Source organism: Leptonotus elevatus, chromosome 12 (assembly GCF_054856555.1).
Source record: "Leptonotus elevatus isolate MCC_2025b chromosome 12, RoL_Lele_1.0, whole genome shotgun sequence".
NCBI classification, from domain to species: Eukaryota; Metazoa; Chordata; class Actinopteri; order Syngnathiformes; family Syngnathidae; genus Leptonotus; species Leptonotus elevatus.
Window position 1 is genome coordinate 19,475,567 of NC_141250.1, and position 26,242 is coordinate 19,501,808.

Sequence of the window (26,242 nt, forward strand, 5' to 3'; positions counted from 1 at the left end):
AAACAGGAGTTGACCCATCCCTCCCCTGTCGTCGCCCTGCTAATCTGCTTCATTCTGGGCTTCTGACATCACCTGCGAGAGGAAAAAAAACAATCATAACAGGAACAGTCATCTGTTTTTGTTTGTGTCCTCTCATCTCTCATCAGCTGCTGTTGTGTTCGTCTTGTTGCAGGCGACCGTCTGTGTTTTTCCACTGGCAACCTAGCAAATACACCACCACCACCACTACCTTACAACATGGCACTCTATTATTAGGAATATTATTATTACTAGTGTAATGATGAATTATAATGAAAATTCAATCATTGAAATTCATTTTGGCACAAAAAAAAAGAGAAAACTAATAACTCATCGTCTATCATGAGTAGACCCACAAAAAAAGTCTCAAAAAGCCACGCTTAAAAAGAGACAAAAAGTCGGCCATGTTGGATTTCAAGCAGACATTTTAGGATCATTTTGGTGTTTCCGGTTGGTCCTTTGAATTTTAGGCTAGTTTTACATATAAGGATGACATTTGGACGCACACGCTCCACTTGGACCTTCACCATCTTCAGCTCTTCTCCACCATCTCCACCCGAAAACCTCTTGACAAACCCCACAAAAACCTTCCCAAGGCATTTGTCAATGTCACAATCAGAAATGTGTCATAACGTGCAACCTAATATTGACATTTGAAACTACATCATATTAGATATTGTGATATAAACCTTTTGTTTTGGCTGAAAGTGTGCTTTATGAACTTGAATCCAGATCCGATCCAGTTTTTGACATTTGGCAGCAATGTAAACACAACATGTACAATCCCATTGAATGTCAAGTTTCATGCAGATATGGCCCAGGGTTCAACATTTTTTTGTCGTGCAAGTGGCAGTACAAAAAAAGTATCACAAATGAATTGCGAATGTACCCAGTTTCGGCCAAGGGTGATAAAGTCAAGTTGAATCCAGATCAGATCCAGATTCCCCATGTAAAATTCACAAAACATGTTAGACTCATCGGAATGTGTTGATTACATAAGATCTTATTACAGTTTTCTGTTCCAGGCACTGAACACTGAGCACATCTGAAGTGTTATGATTCAAGTTGATAGATATTCGCACGTTTAATGTTTAATGAAGCCTCGGTGGAGGCTTTAATTATATCCTGCAACATAGTTTGGCTCTTGGCGTCTGTCTGACCTCATTCCAGACCAGGAGATCCTGCGGCCTCCACCGATTCTCAAACCTGGACCGTCACCAACCTGAGACTTTCTCCGCCACCTTCTAACAAACTCTCCCAAAACCACTTTGTCAACATCCCAATCCAGAATTTGTCTTCGTTTTTTTTTGCTCTGCTGATGCGTTCGGCCTCCCAACAGGTGCTCGTCCCCAAAGGGGATCTCTATTGGTATATTTAGCGTTTTGAAACCCGAGTGCCCCCGCTTTGCGATTGGCCGCCGGGACCACATGACCACCTGGGTAGAAGTAGCCTCAGCTGTGATTCTGTCACCCAGCGTTTCTCCGGAGGGAAGCTTGGGGGGAGGCTTTGGCGGCTTTTGGGAGACCATTAAAAACGCTAAGCGGTAAGGAAACGAAAAACTGGAGAAAGGCTTGTTGGGGGGGGGGGGGGGTCCTTCTGGTCTGCATGGCTTTTTGCATCCCTAATTTGACCATCCAGAACTGAACCTGGTCTAGAACCGAATCTGATCAGGCTTTTGGATGTTGGCATTTTGTTGGTTGTCTGCTTTTCATCCATTTCCCCCCAATTTGAATTGAAAACGTTTTTTTCATGCTAAAAAAAGCAAATCCTATATTTAACCCTTAGCCTCAGAAGGCATGGGGCATCACGGTTCGCTGGAGCCGGCCGCCCAATCAGGCGGCGGCATTGGTTTACATGCGAAATAGCTGAGGCTGCAGCTGTCAGCCGTCGTCAAATCAGGGAGCTCGGCTTTTTTTTTTTTTTTTTTGCAGGGGAGTAGTTAGATTTGTGGTGCTGGTCCAGGGTACACACCTTCACTCACTCACTTTTTTGTTGTTGTTGTGGTTTTAGGGCAAAAAAAAAAAGTGGGATTAGAGGAACTCCAGTCCCTAGTGGATGGCCAGGGACTTACGGGCTCAAGAAGACACTGCAGGAATCTTTCTCTGGTACTTTTTCTGGCACCTTTAAATATCTGCTTCAGTGTCCCAAGTCAAAGTCCTGAAAGATCTTCTTTGCGTAGAGCCTCTGAAGGGGTCTCAAGATGTCTCGCATCGTGGAGTACGTGGAGGAATGGGAGGAGGAATACGAGGAAGAGCTGGAAGGGGTAGAAGAAGACGAAGAAGAGGAGGAGGAGGAGGAGGAGGAGGAGGAATACGAGGAAGAAGAAGAGGAAGTTTTGGATGAGGTAAGCAGGAAAATCCACAAAATTGCTCGGTGGAAGTCGGCAGGGCCGCGTCGCCGCATCAGTCCTATGAATAGGCAGGATTCAGTTTCGGTGAGATGATGCTAACTGGCTACAATTCAAACGACTGTAAAAGTTAGCGCACTGTATCATCTGCGTGGTATGATGGCTTCGTTTTGGAACTTCGTTACTGTAGATGTCAGTTCATGGTGTCGTGTATTCTGGACGAGTCTCGACTGTCCGTCGATAACCAAGAGAAACCTCACGTAGTTCCTGGACTGACCTGTGGGAGGCAGTCCAACAGGGAATCCGGACCGAAAAACCGAGTCATCTTGAAAATTAGTATTACACAGGTTACCTTCTAAACCCCGCTACATATCTAATTATTTTTTGTCCACCAACATTTGAGAATCAAGTGCAATTTAAACACGACGTAGCACTTGGACAGACCTGCGAGGGCAGGACATTCAGATTGAAGAGAAATAGGAAGCTAGGCTAGCTGTTAGCTTGGTTATCGCCGCTTGAAAAAAAAGTTGTCATGATCTGGGCTTGTTTTGTAGCACCGTAACTTTTGATTCGTCTTATAAATCTTGTTAAGATACTCACTTTTATTGTCACGTCTGTCCACCGACTAGCAAAAGTCTATCCAGACAGAAGAAGAAGCTAGGCTAGGTGTTAGCTTGTCCGGTAACTCGGCGGTCCTCGATGTCATTTTTTAGGTCAACTAAATATCATCAGGGCGTTTTCTTTGCACTGTAACACACAAATCGTTTTCTAAATCACGTTATACGCCTGATGATTTTTTTTTCATCGTCATGTTTCAATCAACAATCGAGAGTCCAGCGCCATTTAAACCCAACGTAGTACCCGGACCGATGTGTGAGAGGTCGCGCAGTTCATTCAGACTGACGAAAAATAAGGAAAAGTGGCACAAAGAGGCTATGCTAGCTGCTAGCTTGCATGTTTTGATTCTTTGATAAAAAAAAATAAAAAAACTTTGAACATGTTTTAAATGGTTACGATTGAAACATGTGCATCGTAGTTGTATATTTTTGGCTCCCAATTGAATCCAGTAGCGCCGATAATGTAAAAATAATGTTAATGTATCTTGAATACTGAATAAAACGTCGGCCTTACGGTTTTACGAGGCGATGATATTTTATTAGAAAAATATTTATATTGTTTTTAATGCTACAAACAACCATTTTTTTAATAAAAGTTAAAGATTTCTAGCGTAGTTTTTCATCCCGGAGGTAAAAACAATTCAAATGTTGCCTAATTCTTATGTAAACACTAACAGTAGATATTTTTTGTCGTAAAAAAAAATACTGACCTTGTTTTAATGTTAACGATTGTTGGCCCGACCGTTTTAAGAGCAGTTTGGCGAGTTCAAATTCACCTGACGGGCCAGGATTATTTTCATATTATCATATTTTTAACGCAAAAGATTTTCCGCCCGACTTTTTCTGAACAGATTTTTGCGAAATGTATCTTCACGCGTCTTCTTCCCGTTGAGTAGCGTTGTTTGCCAATTGACATATTTTAAAACTACGAACGTGTTTCGGATGCGACGAGTTGTTTGTTTGCTATCCTAATGGCTAATGTAGTCTTCGTGATGGCCACTTGTTCTGCGTCACATGACATTTTTATCATCGAAATGTTTTTTAATGTTTATTCATAAAAAAAATTAATCAGCTTGTTAAAATTCACTTCACCGTACAGGATGTCATGTCAGGATATCGGAATTATTATAATTTTTTTTTTCTGACTGTGGCCTGAAGTGCCGCTTAAAATCGGACACATTAGCGACTTCAACGTGACAATTTTGTTTGTTTGTTTTTACATGTTGAATTGTAATGATTTTCCCCCATTTCTCGTTTGTCTTTTGTCTCATGTCATCTTATGATTTTGTTGCTGTTGTATTCACTGTGACAGTCCTCGGGCCTTGACACACGGTCTGGACCATGCGTCAACGTCTCAGACTCAGTGTCCAATGGAAGAGTGAAAACAGAAGGGCGACCAATTCATTAATCCCTTATTTCCTGGCGAAATAGGATTAAAGTCGTCCTAGTATTTACCTTGTTGACGCCTTATAAGGGAGATCGGACGCCGATGTCATCCGTCGGCCCGTCCCTCGTATAACTCGGCGTGCGGTCAAGGATTTAGCATCTTTGGCAGCTAAAAAAGATGCTAAATGGTTTGTTTTGGAGTCGGGAGGCAGCTTAAAAGAAAAAAAAAAAAATTCAATACACTCTGCTTTCACTTGCACTTTCATCTGCACTGTGGAGAACAAATGCCTCGTTTGGAATACAAAGAATGGAGAGAAACATTTTGACATTTCACACGTTTAACCGCAACATTTTTGGTAAATAATTCCTAATCTTTGTTAGGGAGTTCTCTCTGGAATTGTGGACATTTATTTTTTATTTTGTTAAGGTTTTATTTATTTATATATATTAGGGGTGTCAAATTTTTTATTTTTAACACAAATTTTTATTTTTAATTTAATCTTTAACGCGCGTGATTAATGACCACCCTTTACTTGGAAAGTCTGTACTGGGGGAATTCCAGTCACAACGCAGCAGACAGACGTCAATATTTAGCAGTAATACATTTAATAATAAAACATATATTTGTGGAGACAGGGGTCAAGTTGTATTTTACAGTTTTAAAAATGCAGAATTTCACATGTTACTTCGTGTTAAAGATTAGATAGCTCTTAAGATGAAAAGAAAAACGCACTGAGCTGTCACTAATGTAATACAATTATGCCATCTAGTGGCAGAAAAATGACCTCAACACAAATCAATATCACATTTGTTTTTTTACAGTACAGTACATCTTTTTAATTTCAACTCAATTAAATTTTATTATTATTTTTTAATAAAATGTGCGATTAATTGCGATTAAAAATGTTAATCACCTGACACCCCCAATATTATGTATATATATATATATCACTGTTTAGATTTAGAGAACCTACAATTTTTCATTCTAATGTATATCTATTTTTCATTTTCATATTTTCTTAATATTCATTAATTTCTATCATTAAATAATAGTTAAATGAATGAATTGCAAACAATCCACGTGTCGGTTTTAGTGTCATGATTCTCTCCTGTCTATTGAATTCACATAACGAGGCCTGATACAAATGTTGATGAAAAATAAAGTGATGGCGCAGTCTTTTCTCTCAGCTCTTGTGTCAGCCGACAAAATCGGCACAAATGATATTGCAATGCATCCTTCCATTTGATGTGCTCTGCCTGGAGGGTGTTACAAAAACGTTGCTGGATTTTTCGCTAGTGGGGTTTTTGAGTAGGGGGGGTCTAAAAAATGGCTAAATATAGTTGATGACAGGCATGGACGGATTGGAAACCACAATCCAAAATAGAATAGATGTCATCCGAGTGCCGGCTTTTTATTTAGAAGAGGTCACAATCATTCCAGATTTTTCTTAGAAGAACTCACACGCACGCAGTTTTGTTTCTTTATCTTAGAAGAGATCACAATTCAGATTCGGAACGAGTTCCAATCAGACTTTGAATTAGCGCCACGCTAATGCCAGCGTTGCTTTCAAGACACCAGAGCTGAGTAGGAATCGTCCTGTACGCCATCACGCACACACGCAGTGTGTTTCTTCTCCCATGTTGTGCAAGGCCAGAGTGTGTTGTAAGATTTGTGTGATGTGTTGAGCAGATGCCAACGACGACACACGTCACTCATGAGCACCACACTCATCATCATCATCACGACCAGCAGGTAAATGGCGGCAAATGGCGCAAACTACGAGGCCGCCGGCCGCTGCGCTTTGTCTTGTGCGAGCTACCTGTAAATGTTCCCAGCTCGCTAGCTAGCTAGCTAGCGCGTGCTGCTAGCGTCAGTTGAAAACTGCCGCTGTTGGTTAAGGCTCATTTGTGGAATGAATGTGGAATATATCGGCTGCTTGCCTCCTGCATGGAGCCTGACCGAGATGTCATCTAATCTTGTGCTCACAATGCAATTTCATGTAATTGAAGGAAGTTATTGGTTCACAAATAGATACACCTTTTTCTCTCTATTTTAATATTCGATTTTTTTTAAAAGTTTTTTTTTTCCTCAAACATTTTTTTTTTAATCTAAAAAAATCTTCTCATAAATTTACAACCTTATTCTCTCTCGTACAGTTAAATGTTGTTGTTGTTTTAAGAGTGGACCAATTTGGGTATAAACAAAACAAAACAAACTTTTTATATTGAGAAATCCAACTTTATTCTTGAAATATAAGGATTTATTAATCACAAATTATGGGGAATACAAACCCAAGAAAAAAAGAAAAAAATGACTTTTTCTGGTAATATTAAAAAAAATTATCAAAATGTTAAACTTTTAAAATAATTTTATGAATGTATAGAATAAATAAAAAAAATAGTACCACATTTTTATTTTACAAAAAGATAAAGAAAAAATATTACTTTCAACGTCAATCTTTGTCAGGAAACTTCAACCCAATCAGTTTGTGTCTTTATGCATGTTTATTTTTGGGGAGTCCAACATAAAAAAAAAATAAGCGTGACAGCTTATTATACACGTTTGTGTATGTGACTTGCGTTTTGCTTTCCCTCAGTCGGGCTTGCCCACCAGGAGGGTGATGAAGAAGGTGAAAGTGGACACATCCAAGTTCATGACCCCGTACCTGGCGCACAGCCAGAAGATGCTGGAACAGTTCAGCCACGTGAGCCGTCATTTGCTGCTCTTCTTCTTCCTTTTTCTTCTTCTTTTTCTTTCTTCCTGTCCTGATTGCTCGTCTTGGTTCCGCTGTGCAGAACAAATATCGGCAAGCGTACGACAAGTCCAGAGGAAATCCTCCCGCCATCATCACCGACACGCCCGAGATGATTCGCATACGCAAGGCTCAGGAGCAGCTCAGCGAGGTAAAGCAACAGGCGGCTTGTTGTTGTCACTGTTGCTGTTGTTCTAATTGTTGTTGCTGTTTTGATTGTTGTTGTTCTCGTAGTTGCTGTTGTTGTCATTTCTGTTGCTGCTGTTGCCACTGCAATCGCTGTTGTTCTTATTGTTGTTCTTGTTGCTTTTGTTGTTACTGTTGTCATTGTTGTTGCCGTTTTGAATGTTGTTGTTCTCATCGTTGCTTTTGTTGTCATTTTTGTTGCTGTTGTCGCTGCAATCGCTGTTATTCTCGTTGCTTTTGTTGTGACTGTTGTCATTGTTGTTGCTGCCGTTCTCATTATCATTGCTATCGCTGGTGTTGTTCTCGTTGTTGCTTTTGTTGTCATTTTTGTTTCTGCTGTTGTCGCTGCAATCGCTGTTGTTCTTATTGTTGTTCTCGTTGCTTTTGTTGCGACTGTTGTCATTGTTGTCGCTGTCGTCACTGTTGTAAATGTTGCAGCTGTTCTCGTTGTTGCTGCTGTTCTCATGATCATTGCTATCACTGTTGTTGTTCTCATTGTTGCCGTCATAGTTGCTTTTGTTGCTACTGATGTTGTTACTGTTGTAAATGTTGTTGCTGCTGCTGTCGCTGATGTTGTCGCCATTGTTCTTGCTGTTGCTGCTTTTGCTGTTATTCTTGTTGTTGTAGTTTTTGCTACCGTTGTTGCTATCATGACAAAGTGAGGTTGGTCCATTGTGATGGTTCCATTTGTATTTGGCGCAGTGTTGACTTGCCGTGTTCCTTCCACAGATCAAATACCGCATGGAGGGCAACAAATCCAAGACGGGCAGCTTGTACGACGGAGAGGCGCGGGAGATCGCCCACGTCAAGCAGGTGTCGGAGCTCATTAGCAAGGTGCGTCCGGTTGCCGCAGATCACAGACAGAACCGCAGAAACCGCCAATAACTCGCATACCCCTCCACACAGGTCCTCTACCGGCAGAAGTGGGACGAGACCAAGGATAAGTACCTGCTGCCCCCAGATGCCCCAGAACTGGTTTTGGCTGTCAAGAACGCCGCCAACTGCAGCAAAGTGAGATATTTTTTTAACCACAGCTACAAGATAATATTGATGCTCTGTACTCAAGTACAAGTACACAAACGTGAGGAAAAATAGACTTGGATAAAACGAAAAAAAGTAGAAAGTACAGATATCTGTTTTCAAATGTGCGTAGTAGAAGTAAAAAGTACTAAGAAGAATAGATACTGTACTCAAGTAATCTAAAGATACTTGAAACATGTGGATTATGTCGCTGTAGAAAATGTACACAGAGGACTGGGATGAGGAGAAGACCATGTTCTGCCCATACACTGACAGCCCCGAACTGCGCCGAGTAGCTAAAGCTCAGGAGGTGCTCAGTGACGTAAGTCCACCGCCGCAAAAATTCTGCATTTTGCTAACGCTTATCTGACGTTTTGATTGACATTCCGATGGCGCCGCCTTCAGGTCCAGTACAAGAAAGGTCACAACGAACGCAAGGCCAAGTACACGGCCCTGGCCGACCCTCCCGAAGTGGAGCTGGCCAGGAGAGTCTCTGAACAGCGCAGCGATGTAAGCAAAAAACAACAACCCCAAAAGCAATCCACAAAAAAAAAAGACTTATGAAATTCAAATCATGTAAAATATGTATCCCCAAAATACACCAAATACAAAAAATGCAAAGGATTTTGACTTAAATTTATTTTTTTGTTTGTCCTCAGCTGAAGTACAAGGAGGCGTACAACCAAGACGTGAAGGGTCAATGGTGCGAGACGCCCTACTATGACGTGGCTATGGCCAGAATGGCCATGGATAACCTCAGCGACGTGAGACGCACACAGCTAGCACACACCAACAGCTAGCACGTGCACCAGACGCTAGCGCTAACCCTGGCGCTAAGCAACCTTTTTGACACTGTTAGAGTAGACAATATTAAGTATTGTACTCTTTGCGTGTTCAATTAACTGAATGGTGAGATCCTGGTGAAGAAGTCCCTTTGCAAAGGTAAATAATTATCAGAAGCTTCTGGTGACAAAAGCTGACGACACTGAAGCCGTGCTCTATCAGGTTCTGTCACCAGAAGCTTCTGATAATTATTTACCTTTGCAAAGGGACTTCTTCACCAGGATCTCACCATTCAGTTAATTGAACACGCAAAGAGTACAATACTTAATATTGTCTACTCTAACAACACTGACAGCTACTTCTTGAGTACTGATAAATGTGAAGTGCTACCAGTTTGATACACACTTCTCAAATGACCTTTGATTCTGTATTATTAATAAGGAATGAATACATTCATTGCCAGTGACGGCTATAAATGTCAAAGATCCATTTGAACTGGGCTGGCAGTGAGGATTTTTGACAAGAATTATCAACAAGGACTGAACATATGCAACAGTGTATTTGTATAAATGTTTACATTTTCACACTGGTGAGGTGTTTGTTTTGAGAGCAGGCCCGCGTGCTACTCGTGTAGGGGAAAGAGCACGTCGGTGAGCCTGGCACTAAGCTTTCCTTTCCCTTGCAGAGGAAATACACACAAGAACACGAGAACACCAAAGACCAAATCTACTTCATGCAAACCGAAACGCCCGTCTACGATACCCAAAAGAAGGCGGGCGCCTCCGCCAGCAACGTGAGTCACCACCACCACTCGTTTATTCTCACGATAGCTCAAAATTCTCTTTTTACTCTCAAAACCTTTTTTTTTTTCATGCAAATCTAAAAAATGAAAAAAACACTTCAGTAAAATGATGGCTTCATTCTTGTTAGTTGAGTCTTTAAAAAAAAAAAATCTGTAAAATTATGACTTTTTTTCTTGTTTTCTCATAAGTCTAAAAATGTCATTAAAATGCCATTTTTTTCTTTCTTTCACTAACACATTTCTTTTTCTTCATTCATTCTTATTAGTCTTAAAAACATTCTGTAAAATTATGACTTTATTCTTGTGTTTTTCATTTTGGCAAATACGGTATGCAACTTTTTAACCTGAAAAATTTGCCACAAAAATGACATTGGTGTTCACATTTGCGTGTGCAGGTGCAGTACAAGAAGGAGTATGAGAAGACGAAGGCCGAGTCGGACTACAACACGCTGCCGGCCACCGACAACCCTCTGCTCCGGCAGCTGCGATACGCCGGCACCATCCTTAGTGACGTACGTCCACACTTAAATCGACAGTCAACTCCCAAGGTTTAAAACTGTTGACATTGAATTTTTTGTGCTCTTTTGCAGAAAGTGTACAAGGACAACTACGAGAAGTCCCGAGGGTTCAGCATCAACTACTGCGAAACGCCCAAGTTCCAAATGGACTCGGTTCTCAAACAGTTTACCGACGTAAGAACGGAAATTTGCTTTCTTTCATTCTTTAAAATTTATTCACTGCCATTAACAACTTTAGACGTCAAAACTCTTCACTGGGATAGCAAAGAGTTGTAGTAAAATGATGTCTATATTCACAAAATGCTACTTTTGTTCCTAATAAAAATCCAATATACGTATGTATTGTATTTTTTAAATTACAACCTTTTCTGGAATTTTGTTTATTTGCCTTGTAAAATACTTGCCTGCAATTGGTCATAAAAAAAAGAAGTTGTTTTGTTTTTCCGCAGAAGCGCTACAAAGAGAAGTATGACAATGAAATAAAGGGTCACTACATGGGTAGCTACGAGGATGTCTACATGCTCCACTGCCAGCAAGTGGAGGACATGAAGAAACAGGTTCGATCCGTTGGGGATTTTCTCTATTCCAACCATCTCTTGACTCTTCCCCAAAAATGAGAATTTTGCATCCATTTGTTTACGCAGCAACTGTACAAAGCCGACTACGAAGAAATGAAAACACAATGTTTCTTCCCCCAAACCCTCACGCCCGAGTACGAAGCCACCAAGAAGCTGCAGGATTGCAAGGATGTGAGGAGGAACTCGGAATTTTGTGCCATGGTGGTCCCTCTTCTGGTGGAGTCTTATGCCAGTTTTTCTTTGTTTTGGCAGAATGTTTACCGGCAGCATCCGGACAAAGTGAAATTCACGCAAGTGACCGACTCGCCGGTTCTGGTTCAGGCGGCCGTCAATGCCAAACAGCTGAGTGACGTACGTATGACACCCTGAATCCGGATTATTAACTTCGACCTTTCCACTACCCAAGTACCCGGACTAGAGAGCCACATCCTCTACGTGTCAGATGTGCAGATGACTTTTAAAAATGCAGAAATCCCAGCTGTCCACTTGTGGCCATGGAAATCTGAGATCCGTCGGGCTGTGGAGTAAATATAGCAAGGGTTGTCCAGCAAACTTAGAATAGAGCCAGTGATCTGAGGCGGTTTAAGTCCACTGCCACACTGCTGCCTTCTTGTGGGAGTACAAATCATTTATTGGAGTGCTATGATCCAAAATTCACAAGAGAATCATTATCTAACGTGTTTTGCCACCAAAGTACAGGTTAAAATCGTTAATTCAAAATTTAAAAAAATTAAAAAGGCAAAAACTAGATGGATAGTTTTACTGAAATCATGTTGCATCTGAATTTGATCAGGCTTGACCCTTTGGTAGAAAATTCTGGACCAGGATGAAACTTGTCCTAAATGTTTTAGTGTAGAGGTTCACATAGCACTAAGACCAAGTGCCACTGGGCAAACAGACCAGAAGAGTGTAGTCTGCTATGATGGACTCCAGATCCACCTGTTGCCCTGAATAGGATAAGCATCTGAAAACGGATGATGAATGGATAGATTTGCTGAAATGTCAACCCATGTTTTTTCTGAGTTACGCATTTGGTAGCAATTGAAATTTGAATCACTGATCCAGATTAAGCATTTGGTAGTAACTGTAACTAAAGAAGGATAAATCACTTTTTAAGAATGTAGCGGTCAAATCTCATCTAGAAATTCTGGAATGAAACGTAATCCTTTTTCGAATGTTAACATCCGTCCCAAGTTTTATCTAGGTCTTATCCAGAAGGTGCAGTTGGTAGCAAGAAAGGTAAAATAGGGAGGGAAATCTCTGGAACTGGGAGAAATATGTTGGCCCTTAGATCCTAGATGAGTGCCTTTTTTCATGTTCACTGAGCACCAAGCTAAATTCCTACACAATACACATGGACAGACTGTGAAGCAGTCCAAAAGGGTTTAGTCCTCTGAGTTGGACTGTACATCACCCGTTACTCAGAACAGGATAAACACTTGAAAATGGATGACTGGCGAAATTATTGAAAGCCAAGTCTGATCCACATTGTGAATTAGATAGCATTTGAAAATGAAGCAGTAAATGTCCAGATGCTTAGATTGCGGTCAAATGACATCCAAAATTCATGAAAGTTCTTCTTCTTTTCGGCTTTTAAGTTCCAAAAAACGGTTCTAGATCTAAGTCTAATTACTTTCACTTTATCCCTCAGTGAGAGAAATTCCCCATAAATCGTACTAATCTCAAAGTCAAGATCAAAATTAATGCTGAGTGACAGTTATACTCAAGAGTTTGTCGTCCTTGCAGCTCAACTACAAGGCGCAGTACGAAGAGACCAAGCACAAGAACAGTCTCCCTCCGGACTACCCCTTCTTCGTCCAGTCCAGAGTGAACGCCTTCAACCTCAGCGATGTAAGCTACCGCCTTGAGATGCATGTCATTATCAAATTACGCATGGCAATACACTGAATGCTGGCACCTCCCTACAGAACTGTTACCGATACAACTGGGAGAAAACCAAGGCCAAGAAGTTTGAGGTTAAGGGAGACGCTATCCCGATCCTGGCCGCCCGGGCTCATACTAACATTGCCAGTGACGTACGTATGCCATTCGCAACTCTTTTAAAAGCGTCATAACGGAATGACAAGTTTGTTTCTATTGTTTCTTGCAGGTGAAATACAAGAAGGAATACGAGAAGAACAAGGGTCAGATGGTCGGCGCTCTGAGCATTCATGATGATCCCAAGATCCTGCACTCGGTTCACGTGGCCAAAATCCAGAGCAATGTAAACAAACTTTTATTTAATTCTTTAGGTTCTCAAACCTGTTGGGTCATGTGGTTCTTTACAGGCTTTGGCCGCCCAAACTCCATTTTGAGAAGCACTGCTTTTAGGCCAGGAACTATTTCATTTACTTGACTTCTTCTCCGACAGCGCGAATACAAAAAGGACTACGAAAAGATCAAGACCAAGTATCACACACCTCTGGACATGATGTCCGTCACCCAGGCTAAGAAGTCGCAGGCTATCTCCAGCATGACCGGCTACCGCAGCATCAACACCAATTTCTTTCTGCCCCATGATGCTGTGCTACTAGACACGGCCAAGAAGGCAAACATCATCCAGAGCGACGTGAGTCCGGACACTAATTAGGAACAGCGAGTAGAGTAACCAAAGCTACCAAAAATGAAGAAAATACAATCAAAGTATAGTCAGATCCTAACCAAACTCTGTGACACAATGTCTGCCTTTGGTTAAGCTTTAAATTCTGTCTTCTGCTGGATCTCTTTCTTTAATGTCCTTAACAGTAACTACCAGGAGACTGTATTTCTCAGTAAACGGTGTTTGTAATTACTGCATGGTGGCGGGAGAGAGTCCGCCACACCCTAATTTATTCCTTACTTTTATTCTGACACACCTTAAACATTGCCTGGTACTATGACTCCTTTGATCGTAACTTATTTAGTTTTATTGAGCAAACTTAGGGTGCAGTAGATTAGAGAATTTCAAGGCTTTAGCAATGCAAAGTTAAACATGTGCCTTAAAGAGGCCTGTTCTGACAACATGCAGTATATACCAGAGATGGGAAAGTGTGGGGAAAAAATTCAGTGATTCAAGTCAAGCCCCTGCTAAATGTCATCATCCATTGTGTGTTTTTGCTTCAGAATGAGTACAAGTTCGACTACAACAACTACACCAAGGGGACCCCATGGGTGACGTTTGGCTCTTTGGACGTGGAAAAGGCCAAGAATGCCGGGGACATCCTTAGCGAGGTTCGTCAAACAATCAAAAAATATCTGGACAAAAACTGCCAGATGAGTTTTACATGACACTGCTTCTTTCATGCAGAAAAAATACAGGCAGCGCCCTGACACCATCCCCTTCACGTCCATCGACGACCACCCTGTCATGATGCAGGCCAAAGTTAACCAGCTGCAGAGGAGCGATGTGAGTAACAAACATTTTTCCTGCTTTACGTTCAGTGAACCCTTTCCTAACTGGTCTTTGTTTCTCACAGCTGTTCTACAAGCAAGGTCTGGAGGACATCCACCAGAAGTACTCCCTGCCCCCTGACATTCCCGAGTTCCTCCAGGCCAAGTGCAATGCCTACAACATCAGCAACGTAAGGCAAAGACATGATCACGGCGGGACTTTTGTCTTTGACACATCCTGTCTGTGATCCATTTCAGAACTACTACAAGTACGCCTGGCAGGATGACATCGCTAAAGGTTATGACCTGCAGCCTGACGCTATCCCCATTGTCGCCGCCAAAGCCGCCAGACATGCTGCCAGTGATGTAAGTTTTACAGATACATGAAGCACGTGCACTCAGTTGTCTAAACACCAGAGGTAGGAGTAAGTCGCATGTGTTATATTTACGTCTACTCTCAAGTCTTAATCTTCACATTTCAAGAAATTCGAGTCACAACTAAATTGTTGTAAAAGTTCCGTCAAAAAACACAAACTTTTTGAGTCTGCCATGTCTGCTAATCACGACACCGTTATCCCGTCTGTAGGTCCAGTACAAGAAAGCGTACGAGAAGGATCGAGGTCACCATGTGGGCTTCCGTAGCCTGCAGGACGACCCCCTGCTGGTCCACTACATGGAAGTGGCCAAGCACCAGAGCGACAAGAACTACACGAAGGACTACCACAAGGACAAGCTCAAGTACCACACGCCAGTGGACATGTTGAGCGTGGCCCACGCCAAGCACGCCTCGGCCGTACAGACCAACACCGGCTACAAGAAGCCCCAGCACAACTACTGCCTGCTACCGGATGCCATGAACCTGGATCTGGCTCGAAACATGAACTACAACGCCAGTGACGTAAGTTCCAACCTTTTTCCACCCCACCAGTGCTTCTTGGGGATATTTAAGCCTTACATCCTTTGCTTTGGTTTTCTAGTACCAATACAAACAGGATTACAATAACTACGTCAAGGGAATCGGTTGGGTCCCGATTGGCTCACTGGATGTGGAGAAGGCAAAGACGGCGGCGGCAGCTCTGGATGAGAAAAAATACAGACAGCGTCCGGACACCATCAAGTTCACCAGTCCGCCCGACTCCATGAACATGGAGCTGGTCAAGGCCAACACTCAGATTCTCAATGCAGTGAGTGCCTTGTTCACAAAGCTCCTTCTCTGGTGACGCTTTTGCACTTTTGACCCAGTGTCCTGGTTTTGACTGCAGAAAGACTACAAGGCCAGTGGAGAGAAGTACATGCACACCTACCATCTTCCTGTTGATGCTCCTGAACTGATTCTAGCCAGATACAATGCTGTCAACATCAGCAAGGTTAGACGCTTTGCTGATCTTTTCCACCCATTTAGTCATGATTTACTGTATCTATATTTACATGTAATTTTAGGCTTTTTATGTTCTAGCAGTGAACAATTCTTCAAAAAGCAGACTTCGAGATGTTTATTGCCACTCCCAGTTAAAGTTTAATTTTAAACTAAGCATATAACAGAGAATTAAGCGTTTTGCATTTAAAACAACCACATAGCTTGACCTTAGTAAAGCACAATATCCTTTGAAATGAAGCAAAAATGTGTACACTGTTACATGTACACACACACACTGATGTTTATTTTCAGAATGACTACACCTACCGTCATCGTCGAGATCTGCTCAAAGGACATCAAATGAAGGAGGATGCCATCCCCATCGTGGCAGCCAAAACCTCCAGAGACATCGCCAGCAATGTGAGTTGTCAAAACACTTGAGCATCTCTAATGCTTTCAACTGTTCCCACCTGAGGTTTCTTCCCTCTTTTTTTTTTGCAGTACAAGTACAAACTGGCACACGAGAAGGCCAAGGGCAAACACGTGGGCTGCCGTAGCCTGCAGGACGACCCCCTGCTGGTCCACTACATGGAGGTGGCCAAGCACCAGAGCGACAAGAACTACAAGAAGGACTACCACAAGGCCAAGCTCAAGTACCACACACCAGTGGATATGATGAGCGTGGCCCACGCCAAGCACGGCTCAGCCGTGCAGACCATGCTCGGCTACAGGACGTACCTTCACGACTACACTCTTCTTCCTGACAACTTGCAGCTGCACCAATACAAGGACATGATGGAGATTCAGAGTGACGTATGTGCTCTCTTTTCTTTTCTTTCCCTTTTCATTGGAATTTTTTTTCAAAAATGACAAAAAGTATCAAAATGAGGAATATTTTACTGGTACTTAATTTGAGCAAAGCTATCTGGCAGTAGAACAGGGAAGTTTGACTTGGTAAAACTTTTTAATACGTAAACATGCATTGCAAAAAAATTGGCCTAAAAAAAGGATGAAGAAGTAAAGACTTTAATGATTTGAATAATGAGATTAGTGTTACTTATGTAAAACTACTGTAAATGGTTAGACAACATAAAGGGGAAAACCAATCGCCAAACATCAGCCATTTCGCTGATTATTTTTGACTGATGCTCGAATAGCCATAATCGACCGGTCGATTAATTGGGAGGAACCTAATATACTACCTTATTTAAGCAACATTATAATATAAATATCTCTGGTTTTCTACAGAATGTTTACAAAGCTGACTACACAAACTATTACAAAGGATCCGGGTGGGTTCCGATTGGTTCCCTGGACGTGGAGAAGGCCAAAGCTGCCAAGGCTGCCCTGGACGAGATCAACTACCGTCAGCATCCCAGCACGTTCAAGTTCACCAGCACTAGTGACAGCATGAACATGTCGCTGGCTCTGAGCAATTCCAAGCAGCTGGACACCGTATGAGGCATTCGGTTGTCAATCTTTGTGTTGAAAATGTGCACCCCAACTTTATACGTCCATGTGTTTACCTCTGCAGACTGCCTACAAAGCTTCTGGTGAGAAGTTCAAGCATACCTACCACTTGCCCTCCGACAGCCCTGAGTTCATCCAGGCTAAATTTAACGCTCAGACCCTCAGTGAGGTGAGAGGACAACATTTATGGACATATTCTTTGACTTGATGGACACAGATCTGAATGTATGTTTTTCTCCATGCAGAGTCAATACAAGCAAAAATGGCTGGAAGATATCGCCAAAGGCTACGACTTGAGGCCAGATGCCATTCCCATCCAGCATGCCAAGCATGGCAGACATATTGCCAGCAATGTGTGTAAAACCACCAATCTTTCCATTTCAATTCAATTTTATTTACCCTACAAAAACAGGGCTTAAAAAAATAGAAAAAAAGTATTGAAATAGTCAAAATTATCTGCTGATGGAACAGTAAAATTTGGCATGCTAAGTGAACATACAGTTTCTAGCCCTAAAAACTAAGTCACACGTGCCTTGTTTCGTAGGTTCAATACAAGAAAGAATTCGAGAAAGCGCGAGGCCATCACGTGGGCTTGCGTAGCCTCCAGGACGACCCCCTGCTGGTCCACTACATGGAGCTGGCCAAGCACCAGAGTGACAGGAACTACAAGAAGGACTACCACCAGATCAAGCTCAAGTACCACTCACCGGTGGACATGCTGAGTGTGGTCCACGCCAAGCAGGCCTCAGCCGCCCAGACCATGCTCGGCTACAGGAAGATGCAACACACCAATGCTCTCCTCCCTGACGCCTTGAACTTTGTGCTGGCTCGTACCATGAACACCCAGTCTAGCGATGTAAGTTGATATCCTCAAGTCATTAATTCAGTTAAGCAAATTATGAGTCATGTCATCCACTCTGTCTTGGTCACAACATATCCGAGATGGGAGTTAGTCACGAGTAAGTCTCTCAAGACTTCAAAGTTACAAATTGGATTTGTTTGTTTCAGGAAAGACTTGGTAAGAAGAACACACCTTACGAACTAAGAATTCTGGAAGTCTCATAGGGAACTAAAAGACCATTCAGAATTTGTAGATTTCAAAATGTAATCTTTTATTTTGAGAGATTTTTAGGACCAGTGTGATGTGATACTGGCAAAAATTCAAGCAGCAGCATTTTGCACCTGGATTTGTCTTTGTTCAGACCTGTAGAACCCCATTGCAATAGTACAATCCACTGAAAATGATCTAGCGGTTCTATGTCTTGTTTTGACAGATGATCTATTAATGTAGAGATGTTATTCAGGCGATAATAATCAAAGCCAGTCGCAACTTTTTGGTGGCTTTTAAAATTCAGGCCCGAGAATCAGTCCACTCACCAATGACTTCTTTTTCACACCAGTGTGATTACAAGTATGACTGGAACAACTTCGTCAAAGGTGTTGGCTGGGTCCCCATTGGCTCGCTCGCGGTAGAGACCGCCAAGGTTGGCAGTGATATCCTAAACGAGAACAAGTATCGCACTCACCCTTCCAACTTCAAGTATAGTAAGCTGATGGACTCCATGGACATTGCCCTCGCTGCCGTCAACAACCAGATCATGGATAAGGTGTGGCACAGTTAAGCAATTAAATGGAGGTCAAACAACTTGCCAAATAGCACCTGCATTGCCGAAGCTCATCTTTTTTTCTTGTGCTTTTCATCGATAGAAAGCTTACACGGCTGCTTGGGAAAAGAACAAACAGACAGTCCACATCATGCCGGACTCTCCTGAGATTGTCTTGGCCAAGGCCAATGCTATCACCATGAGCGATGTAAGTTCACCTCAAAATGTCACATCAGGAATGACAAAAGTCTGTCATATTCTCTGCAAACTGTGCTCCATGCAAGTATTGATGTGTGTGTTTTTTTTTTTGTAGAAACTTTACAAATCGGGTCTGGTGGAGATGGCCAACAAGGGCTACAATCTGAAAGCAGATGCCATTCCCATCGTAGCCGCCAAGTCAGGAACAAATATCGCCAGTAACGTAAGTCACCAAAAAAAAAAAAATTCCTGAACCACACCACAACCCAATTACGCACTACCCACTTACTCGTCCGACTCATCATTGCAGTTTAAGTACAAACTGGCTTACGAGAAGGCTCGGGGCCACCACGTGGGCTTGCGTAGCCTCCAGGACGACCCCCTGCTGGTCCACTACATGGAGTTGGCCAAGCACCAGAGTGACAAGGGCTACAAGAAGGACTACCACCAGGGCAAGCTCAAGTACCACTCACCGGTGGACATGCTGAGTGTGGTCCACGCTAAGCAGGCCTCGGCCGCCCAGACCATGCTCGGCTACAGGAAGATGCAACACACCAACGCTCTTCTTCCGGATGCCATGAGCTTTGCGCTGGCTCGTAACATGAACACCCTGTCTAGTGATGTAAGTTTGCATAAGAGCGAGAGTCACCTACCACCGTTTTCATTGATGGGTGTGGGTCACAAATGTGCAAGCCATAAGTCTCAAGTCTTAATCAGAATCAGAATAACTTTATTGTCATGGAACAGACAAAAATTCATCCAAGAGAATACAGAATAATAAAAGATAATGACCAACAAGGGGATACAAAACGGGATTCTGCCAGGTAATCTTTTACAGCGCCCTGTTTTCGCAGATTGAAAGAAAAAAACCTTAGGGAGGGACAGAGAAAAAAAACAACCCAGACTAAGTTCCTCTATGGGGAACACAGTATGGATTTGGGGGGAAAAAAATTCATCAAACAGGCTCACATTAAAACACGACACACAGACTTACACGTGAAGAAGTGTTGCGGAGAACTATACAGCTCAGAGGCACATGGAAGGCCGCATACGGCCTCTGAGCCTTGGGTTTGAGACCTGTGCTCTAGCAATGTTCAGGGTAATAAGAAAACTTAGTCACATAATTTAGGTATTTTTAAAATTCTGTTCCAGTGGTTTTTACAACTCTGGTCTGAGATTCCATCCATTCACTAATGATGCCTTTCTCCCTCCAGTGTGATTACAAGTCAGACTGGAACAACTACGTTAAAGGTATTGGCTGGGTCCCCATTGGCTCGCTCGCGGTTGACACCGCCAAGGTTGGCGGGGATATCTTAAGTGAGAACAAGTACCGCACTCACCCGTCCAACTTCAAGTACAGCAAACTTATGGACTCCATGGACATGGCTCTGGCCACGGTCAACAATCAGATCATGAATAAGGTGCGAAAGAATGAAATTGATCTCTTGCTCTTGTCGCCCCCAAAAATGCTAATTTATGTGGAATTAATTTTCAGAAAGCTTACACGGCCGCTTGGGAAAAGGACAAACTGACTGTCCACGTCATGCCGGATGCTCCAGAGATTGTCCTGGCCAAGGCCAACGCCATCACCATGAGCAACGTAAGATGATAAATAACAATTCTCACTCCTTTCAGCTACATGATTGTCTTCCTTCCTTCAACAGAAAAAGTACAAAGCCGGCCTTGTGGAAATGGCCAACAAGGGCTACGACCTCAGAGCCGACGCCATCCCAATTGTCGCCGCTAAGTCTAATACCAACATTGCCAGCAATGTGAGTGGGGAAAATCAATAGTGGTACCTTGAATTACAAGTACCCCAATTTATCAGTTTTTGGAGTAATGAGACTTGGTCTATATTTTACATTCCAGTACAAATACAAACTGGCTTATGAGAAAGCGCGAGGCCACCACGTGGGCCTCCGTAGCCTGCAGGACGACCCTCTGCTGGTCCACTACATGGAGCTGGCCAAGCACCAGAGTGACAGGAACTACAAGAAGGACTACCACCAGATCAAGCTCAAGTACCACTCACCGGTGGATATGATGAGCGTGGCCCACGCAAAACACGCCTCAGCTGTGCAGACCATGACTGGATACAAGAGGCTTATACCCCACTACACCGTCCTACCTGATGCTATGAACCTGGAACTGGCCCGGAACATGCAGTTTATTGCCAGTGATGTAAGATCCCGATAAGAACCTTCAAAATCTTAAATTATAGTACAGTAATCCTCTATTTCCACCCAGTGAAAAACCAAGAATAATTTATACTTCATTGTCCTACAAATGTTTATAATTTCCTAAATTCATAGACTGTAATTGACATTAAAGGAAACTGAAGGAACATGTCCCTCCTTCTTCTACAGAATCAGTACAAGAGTGAGTATCAAAACTACATTCGAGGAATCGGTTGGGTTCCCATCGGCTCGCTGGATGTGGAGAAAGTCAGAACAGCTGGCCATATCTTGAGGGAACATGGGTACCGCCAGCATCCCAGCACCTTCAAATTCACCAAGGACATGCACTCCATGGACCTGGCACTGGCCACCACCAACAACCTGATCATGGATAAGGTACTGGAAAGCACAGAAACATCTGTTCTTGTCATTTTTCGTGGCTCATAACTCAAACTGACTTGTGCTTCCAGCAATCTTACACCAAAGCCTGGGACCACGACAAGAGAACCATTCACATCATGCCTGACGCGATGGACATTGTTCTTGCTCGTGAAAACAAGAAAAACTACAGCGAGGTGAGAACTTCAGAACTGTTGTTATTTACCCACACGGTTGGTTCACATTTTGAAACTAATATTTCCTTGTTGTCATCAGAAACGTTACAAACTGGATAATGAGCTGGCCAAGAAGAAGGGTCACAATCTTCGTGCTGATGCTATCTCCGTGCAGGCTGCTAAAGCCTCAACTGTCATTGCAAGTGACGTAAGTACTTGAGTGTATTTTTCTTCTTTTACTTTGGGCTTAAGCCTATTCAGTGGTGGCCACAGCAAATCGTTTGCTTCCATCTTCTGCTCTAACTCTAGCTATCTTTAAAGATTATGTTTTACATCCATAAATCTCCTTTGTTGGTCTTCTTCTTCGTTGTTGATCTCTGTCTGACCTATCCAGCTTTGTCTCCAAACCTTCAAGTGTTTGTTGTCCCTCTGAGGAGCTCATTCCTGATTTTGTCCATCTTCATCACTCCCAAAGACATTTCTCAATCTTCAATTCTGCCACTTCCAACTCTGTGTCCTGTCTTCTGGTTCTCTTCCGTCACTTTCCACCTTTTTACTAATACCACCTCAATGCTCTTCTTTACCTTTCTTTATCTTTCACTTGCTCCCTACTCTCACTGCGGATCACAAAGTGTGTCTGCAAAGATAATAGTCCACAGAGACTCCTGTCTGACCTCATCTGTCAATCTGTCCATCACTACTGTATAGAAAATAAGAAGGAGATCAGAGCGGATCCTTGATGCATTCCCACCTCCAACTTGAAGTCACATGTCATTCCATCTCTATTTCTAATTATCCATAACCTGCTGCAATTAGTACAATTCCTTCTGCTTATCGGCCAGTTCATTGCAAAACCTGTGTTTTCTCGCAGTACAAGTACAAAACCGGATACCGCAAGCAAGTCGGCCACCACATCGGGGCCCTCAGCATCCATGACGACCCTCTCCTCATGCTGGCCCTGAACTCGGCCAAGATCGCCAGCGACGCCCTCTACAAGAAGGACTTTAACCAGTCTAAGACCAGATTCCACCTACCAGTGGACATGCTGGCCTTTGAGCTGGCCAAGAAGAACCAGATCCAGGTCAACCATACCAACTACATCACTCGCCTGCACAACTGGACCTGCCTGCCTGACTCCAATGATGTTCGCCAAGCCAGACACGCATACGAACTGCAGAGTGATGTATGAAAATGAATGTTGGTTAATAAACAATTTGAGAAGTACTGGTCTAAGATATAAACTGTAACTCAAGCGAATACATGAGTTTGTTATTTCACTCTCGTCTCATTACAGGTGGTCTACAAGGAAGAGCTTAAGTTCCTTCAGGGTACTGGCTGGGTGCCTATCGGCTCACTGGACGTGGAGAAGGTGAAGAAAGCCGGTGAGATCCTAAGTGAACAGAAATATCGTCAACACCCGAGCAACTACAAGTTTAAGGTCTCAACCGAGGACATGCCCATGGTGTTGGCTAAGGCCAATGCTCAGGTCATGAACAAGGTAGGTTTTTACCAGCTTTTGAGGATGACCAAGTTATGCCAATTACCTTTGTATTTGAACCCCCAATTTTGTAGCATGCCTACACTCAAGCCTGGGACAAGGATAAGACCACCATCCATGTCATGCCTGATGCGATGGACATTGTGCTAGCCAAAGCCAACAGAGCGAACTACAGTGTGGTGAGTTTACCAAAACAAGCAACAGTTTATCTTACTTGTGTAACCCACTTCAGAGTATGTACATGTCACTTCTCAGTTCGTAAGGAGCTGTGACTTGAAGCAATAATGTAGGGACACAGGATTTAACGTTGTAAAAATGTAAACCTTTAGTGAGGACATAATATGCACCAGTTTACAACATGTGCACAATTTTAGGGGCCCAATAGCTAAAGTAATAAAATACAAATAAAATGTCCTTTTCAAAAATATTCTTTATGGAAATTGCTCCGTGAGGATCCAAATTAGTCCAAGTCAAAAGTCAAGGGGGAAATAGTCAAAGGTCATGGTACATATCCTGTTGTTGGTCAAAAAGATAAGCACAATACTACCACAAGGCCCCTGGTTAGGAGGTGTGGTAGATGTCCCTTGAATAATGATGAAACTTAGCTATATTCTAATGCTAATTGCTGCAAAACAGAAACAAATAGAAATCAACTTTTTTTCCTGATGAAAGAAGAGACCCTACTCTTTATTTTGGTAGGTTCCATGAAAAATCGTGGACAAATAAATGTTAAGTCAAAGAAAATGAACCAGGTTTGGATACCGTTTTCCCTTGTTTTACAGCCACATGAAAGAAATCAGAAGCCAGTGCTCGGTTGTTAGGCTAGAGTGAGTATTTAGCACTACTTCCGGTTAATTTACAAAATAAAACTACCGCTTTCCAAAATTAAATATTTAAGACTCAAATGTAAAATATGAACAAATAATGATTGGAAATAAATAAAGATTATGCGTTAACCCCTTTTTAGGCTGGTTACACTTGCATCGTAGACTACTCACAAAAATGTTGCCTGAAGATTTTCTTAAAGGGTTTCCGCATTTTGTTTTGTCTTCCAGAAACAATACAAGCAGGCAAATGAAGACGCAAAGAAGAAAGGTTACGATTTGGACAAAGATGCCATTTCTATCCTTGCAGCCAAAGCATCCAGAGACATTGCCAGTGATGTAAGATCATGAGTCAGTTTGCAACTTGCAGTTGTTGTATACCTAGAAAATCTTTGTGGTCTTATTCAATCCCTCTTGTAGTACAAGTACAAGACCGGATACCGCAAGCAGGTGGGCCACCACATTGGGGCCCTCAGCATCCAGGACGACCCTCTCCTCATGCTGGCTCTGAACTCGGCCAAAATCGCCAGCGACTTCCTCTACAAAAAGGACTTCAACAAGTCCAAGACCAAGTTCAACCTGCCTGTGGACATGCTGGCCTTTGAGCTGGCCAAGAAGAACCAGATCCAGGTCAACCACACCAACTACATCACCCGCCTGCACCAGTGGACCTGCCTGCCCGACTCAAACGACGTTCGCCAAGCCAGACACGCATACGACCTGCAGAGTGACGTGAGTAGACATGCTAGAATTTAGGTTATAATAATATAAATAGAATTTTGCCAAGCCAGACATGCATACGACCTGCGTGAGTGATGTATGAAAATGAATACAGGGGAATACTGTAGGCTATTGGAAAAAAAAAGTCTAGGGACAATTCTTTACTGAATCTTTTCATCCTGGCCAGCATGTTTACAAGGAAGACCTGAAGCTGCAGCAAGGTACCAGCTGGATCCCTATTGGTTCATTGGATGTGGAGAAGGTGAAGAAAGCCGGTGAAATCCTGAATGAGCAGAAGTACCGTCAACACCCGAGCAACTACAAGTTCAAAATCTCAACTGAGGACATGCCCATGGTGCTGGCCAAGACAAATGCTCAGGTCATGAACAAGGTATTCAAAAATTACCGTGACACCACACCAAGTACGACAAATCATTTTACCAGACATGCCGTTTATCACCTGGTACGTCTGGCGTTGATTGCAGAAAGCATACCAAGAAGCTTGGGAAAACGATAAGTCCATGATCCACATCATGCCTGACGCTATGGATGTCGTCCTCGCAAAAGCTAATAACATCAACTACAGCCTGGTAAGTGAGCAATTTGGTTGCTGTGACTCAGTTTCTTTGTCTTTACGTCTGTTATCTTCGGTTTGTTCAGAAACTGTACAAGCAGGCAAATGAGGAGGCCAAGAAGAAGGGCTACGACATGCGCAATGATGCCATTCCCATCCGAGCAGCCAAGGCATCCAGGGACATTGCCAGTGATGTAAGTTGTTCGGTTTGAACAAAATTGGGTTCCAAAGGGGTGGAAATGTTCCAAAAACTTTGGTTTCAATGTGAAGTTAAAGGGGAATTCAAGTTCTACCTAATATTGCATTGTTGGAATAAGAGTTAAGCATATTAATACAACCGTTTACTTGGGGCTACCATTTTGACATATCGCCTTCTGTTGTTGACGTCAAAGTGAACATCACAGCTCACCTTATTTCCGGTGTAGCTTATGTGACATCTGCAATGCGACAACAACTCCTGCCATTGTGCAATCGTATTTATTTCTTTTTCCAAATAATCATGGCCATATTCCTTTTCCCAGTACAAGTACAAAACTGGATACCGCAACCAGGTCGGCCACCACATCGGTGCCCGCAGCGTCCAGGATGACCCTCTCCTCATGCTGGCCCTCAACTCGGCCAAGATCGCCAGCGACTTCCTCTACAAAAAGGACTTCAACCAGTCCAAGACCAGATTCCACCTGCCAGTGGACATGCTTGCCTTTGAGCTGGCTAAGAAGAACCAGATCCAGGTCAACCATACCAACTACATCACTCGCCTGCACAACTGGACCTGCCTGCCTGACTCCAATGATGTTCGCCAAGCCAGACACGCATACGAACTGCAGAGTGATGTATGAAAATGAATGTTGGTTAATAAACAATTTGGAGGCTTCACTGAATCCTTTGT

At 42.8% G+C, this 26,242-nt stretch overlaps 1 protein-coding gene across 1 annotated transcript in view; it reads left to right on the forward strand.

Moving 5' to 3' along the window:
• The first annotated feature begins 2,028 nt into the window (after nucleotides 1-2,028).
• Nucleotides 2,029-26,242, forward strand: part of neb (nebulin) — a 64,719-nt gene continuing 40,505 nt past the window's right edge. The window contains exons 1-53 of the mRNA XM_086091029.1: nucleotides 2,029-2,123; nucleotides 2,198-2,362; nucleotides 6,059-6,121; nucleotides 6,966-7,073; nucleotides 7,165-7,272; nucleotides 8,037-8,141; nucleotides 8,214-8,318; nucleotides 8,545-8,649; nucleotides 8,733-8,837; nucleotides 8,987-9,091; nucleotides 9,796-9,903; nucleotides 10,308-10,424; nucleotides 10,503-10,604; nucleotides 10,880-10,987; nucleotides 11,075-11,179; nucleotides 11,261-11,359; nucleotides 12,755-12,859; nucleotides 12,937-13,044; nucleotides 13,119-13,232; nucleotides 13,380-13,577; nucleotides 14,111-14,218; nucleotides 14,295-14,393; nucleotides 14,464-14,568; nucleotides 14,636-14,743; nucleotides 14,964-15,275; nucleotides 15,355-15,561; nucleotides 15,640-15,744; nucleotides 16,047-16,154; nucleotides 16,236-16,547; nucleotides 16,983-17,189; nucleotides 17,269-17,373; nucleotides 17,450-17,557; nucleotides 17,749-18,060; nucleotides 18,605-18,811; nucleotides 18,912-19,016; nucleotides 19,122-19,229; nucleotides 19,317-19,628; nucleotides 20,221-20,427; nucleotides 20,502-20,606; nucleotides 20,671-20,778; nucleotides 20,876-21,187; nucleotides 21,373-21,579; nucleotides 21,654-21,758; nucleotides 21,838-21,945; nucleotides 22,609-22,920; nucleotides 23,032-23,235; nucleotides 23,310-23,414; nucleotides 24,291-24,398; nucleotides 24,480-24,791; nucleotides 24,967-25,170; nucleotides 25,265-25,369; nucleotides 25,440-25,547; nucleotides 25,875-26,186. Of these exons, the coding sequence (XP_085947155.1) occupies nucleotides 2,219-2,362; nucleotides 6,059-6,121; nucleotides 6,966-7,073; nucleotides 7,165-7,272; nucleotides 8,037-8,141; nucleotides 8,214-8,318; nucleotides 8,545-8,649; nucleotides 8,733-8,837; nucleotides 8,987-9,091; nucleotides 9,796-9,903; nucleotides 10,308-10,424; nucleotides 10,503-10,604; nucleotides 10,880-10,987; nucleotides 11,075-11,179; nucleotides 11,261-11,359; nucleotides 12,755-12,859; nucleotides 12,937-13,044; nucleotides 13,119-13,232; nucleotides 13,380-13,577; nucleotides 14,111-14,218; nucleotides 14,295-14,393; nucleotides 14,464-14,568; nucleotides 14,636-14,743; nucleotides 14,964-15,275; nucleotides 15,355-15,561; nucleotides 15,640-15,744; nucleotides 16,047-16,154; nucleotides 16,236-16,547; nucleotides 16,983-17,189; nucleotides 17,269-17,373; nucleotides 17,450-17,557; nucleotides 17,749-18,060; nucleotides 18,605-18,811; nucleotides 18,912-19,016; nucleotides 19,122-19,229; nucleotides 19,317-19,628; nucleotides 20,221-20,427; nucleotides 20,502-20,606; nucleotides 20,671-20,778; nucleotides 20,876-21,187; nucleotides 21,373-21,579; nucleotides 21,654-21,758; nucleotides 21,838-21,945; nucleotides 22,609-22,920; nucleotides 23,032-23,235; nucleotides 23,310-23,414; nucleotides 24,291-24,398; nucleotides 24,480-24,791; nucleotides 24,967-25,170; nucleotides 25,265-25,369; nucleotides 25,440-25,547; nucleotides 25,875-26,186 (7,962 nt within the window). The 5' untranslated portion in view covers nucleotides 2,029-2,123; nucleotides 2,198-2,218. The remainder of the gene's footprint in view (nucleotides 2,124-2,197; nucleotides 2,363-6,058; nucleotides 6,122-6,965; nucleotides 7,074-7,164; nucleotides 7,273-8,036; nucleotides 8,142-8,213; nucleotides 8,319-8,544; nucleotides 8,650-8,732; nucleotides 8,838-8,986; nucleotides 9,092-9,795; nucleotides 9,904-10,307; nucleotides 10,425-10,502; nucleotides 10,605-10,879; nucleotides 10,988-11,074; nucleotides 11,180-11,260; nucleotides 11,360-12,754; nucleotides 12,860-12,936; nucleotides 13,045-13,118; nucleotides 13,233-13,379; nucleotides 13,578-14,110; nucleotides 14,219-14,294; nucleotides 14,394-14,463; nucleotides 14,569-14,635; nucleotides 14,744-14,963; nucleotides 15,276-15,354; nucleotides 15,562-15,639; nucleotides 15,745-16,046; nucleotides 16,155-16,235; nucleotides 16,548-16,982; nucleotides 17,190-17,268; nucleotides 17,374-17,449; nucleotides 17,558-17,748; nucleotides 18,061-18,604; nucleotides 18,812-18,911; nucleotides 19,017-19,121; nucleotides 19,230-19,316; nucleotides 19,629-20,220; nucleotides 20,428-20,501; nucleotides 20,607-20,670; nucleotides 20,779-20,875; nucleotides 21,188-21,372; nucleotides 21,580-21,653; nucleotides 21,759-21,837; nucleotides 21,946-22,608; nucleotides 22,921-23,031; nucleotides 23,236-23,309; nucleotides 23,415-24,290; nucleotides 24,399-24,479; nucleotides 24,792-24,966; nucleotides 25,171-25,264; nucleotides 25,370-25,439; nucleotides 25,548-25,874; nucleotides 26,187-26,242) is intronic.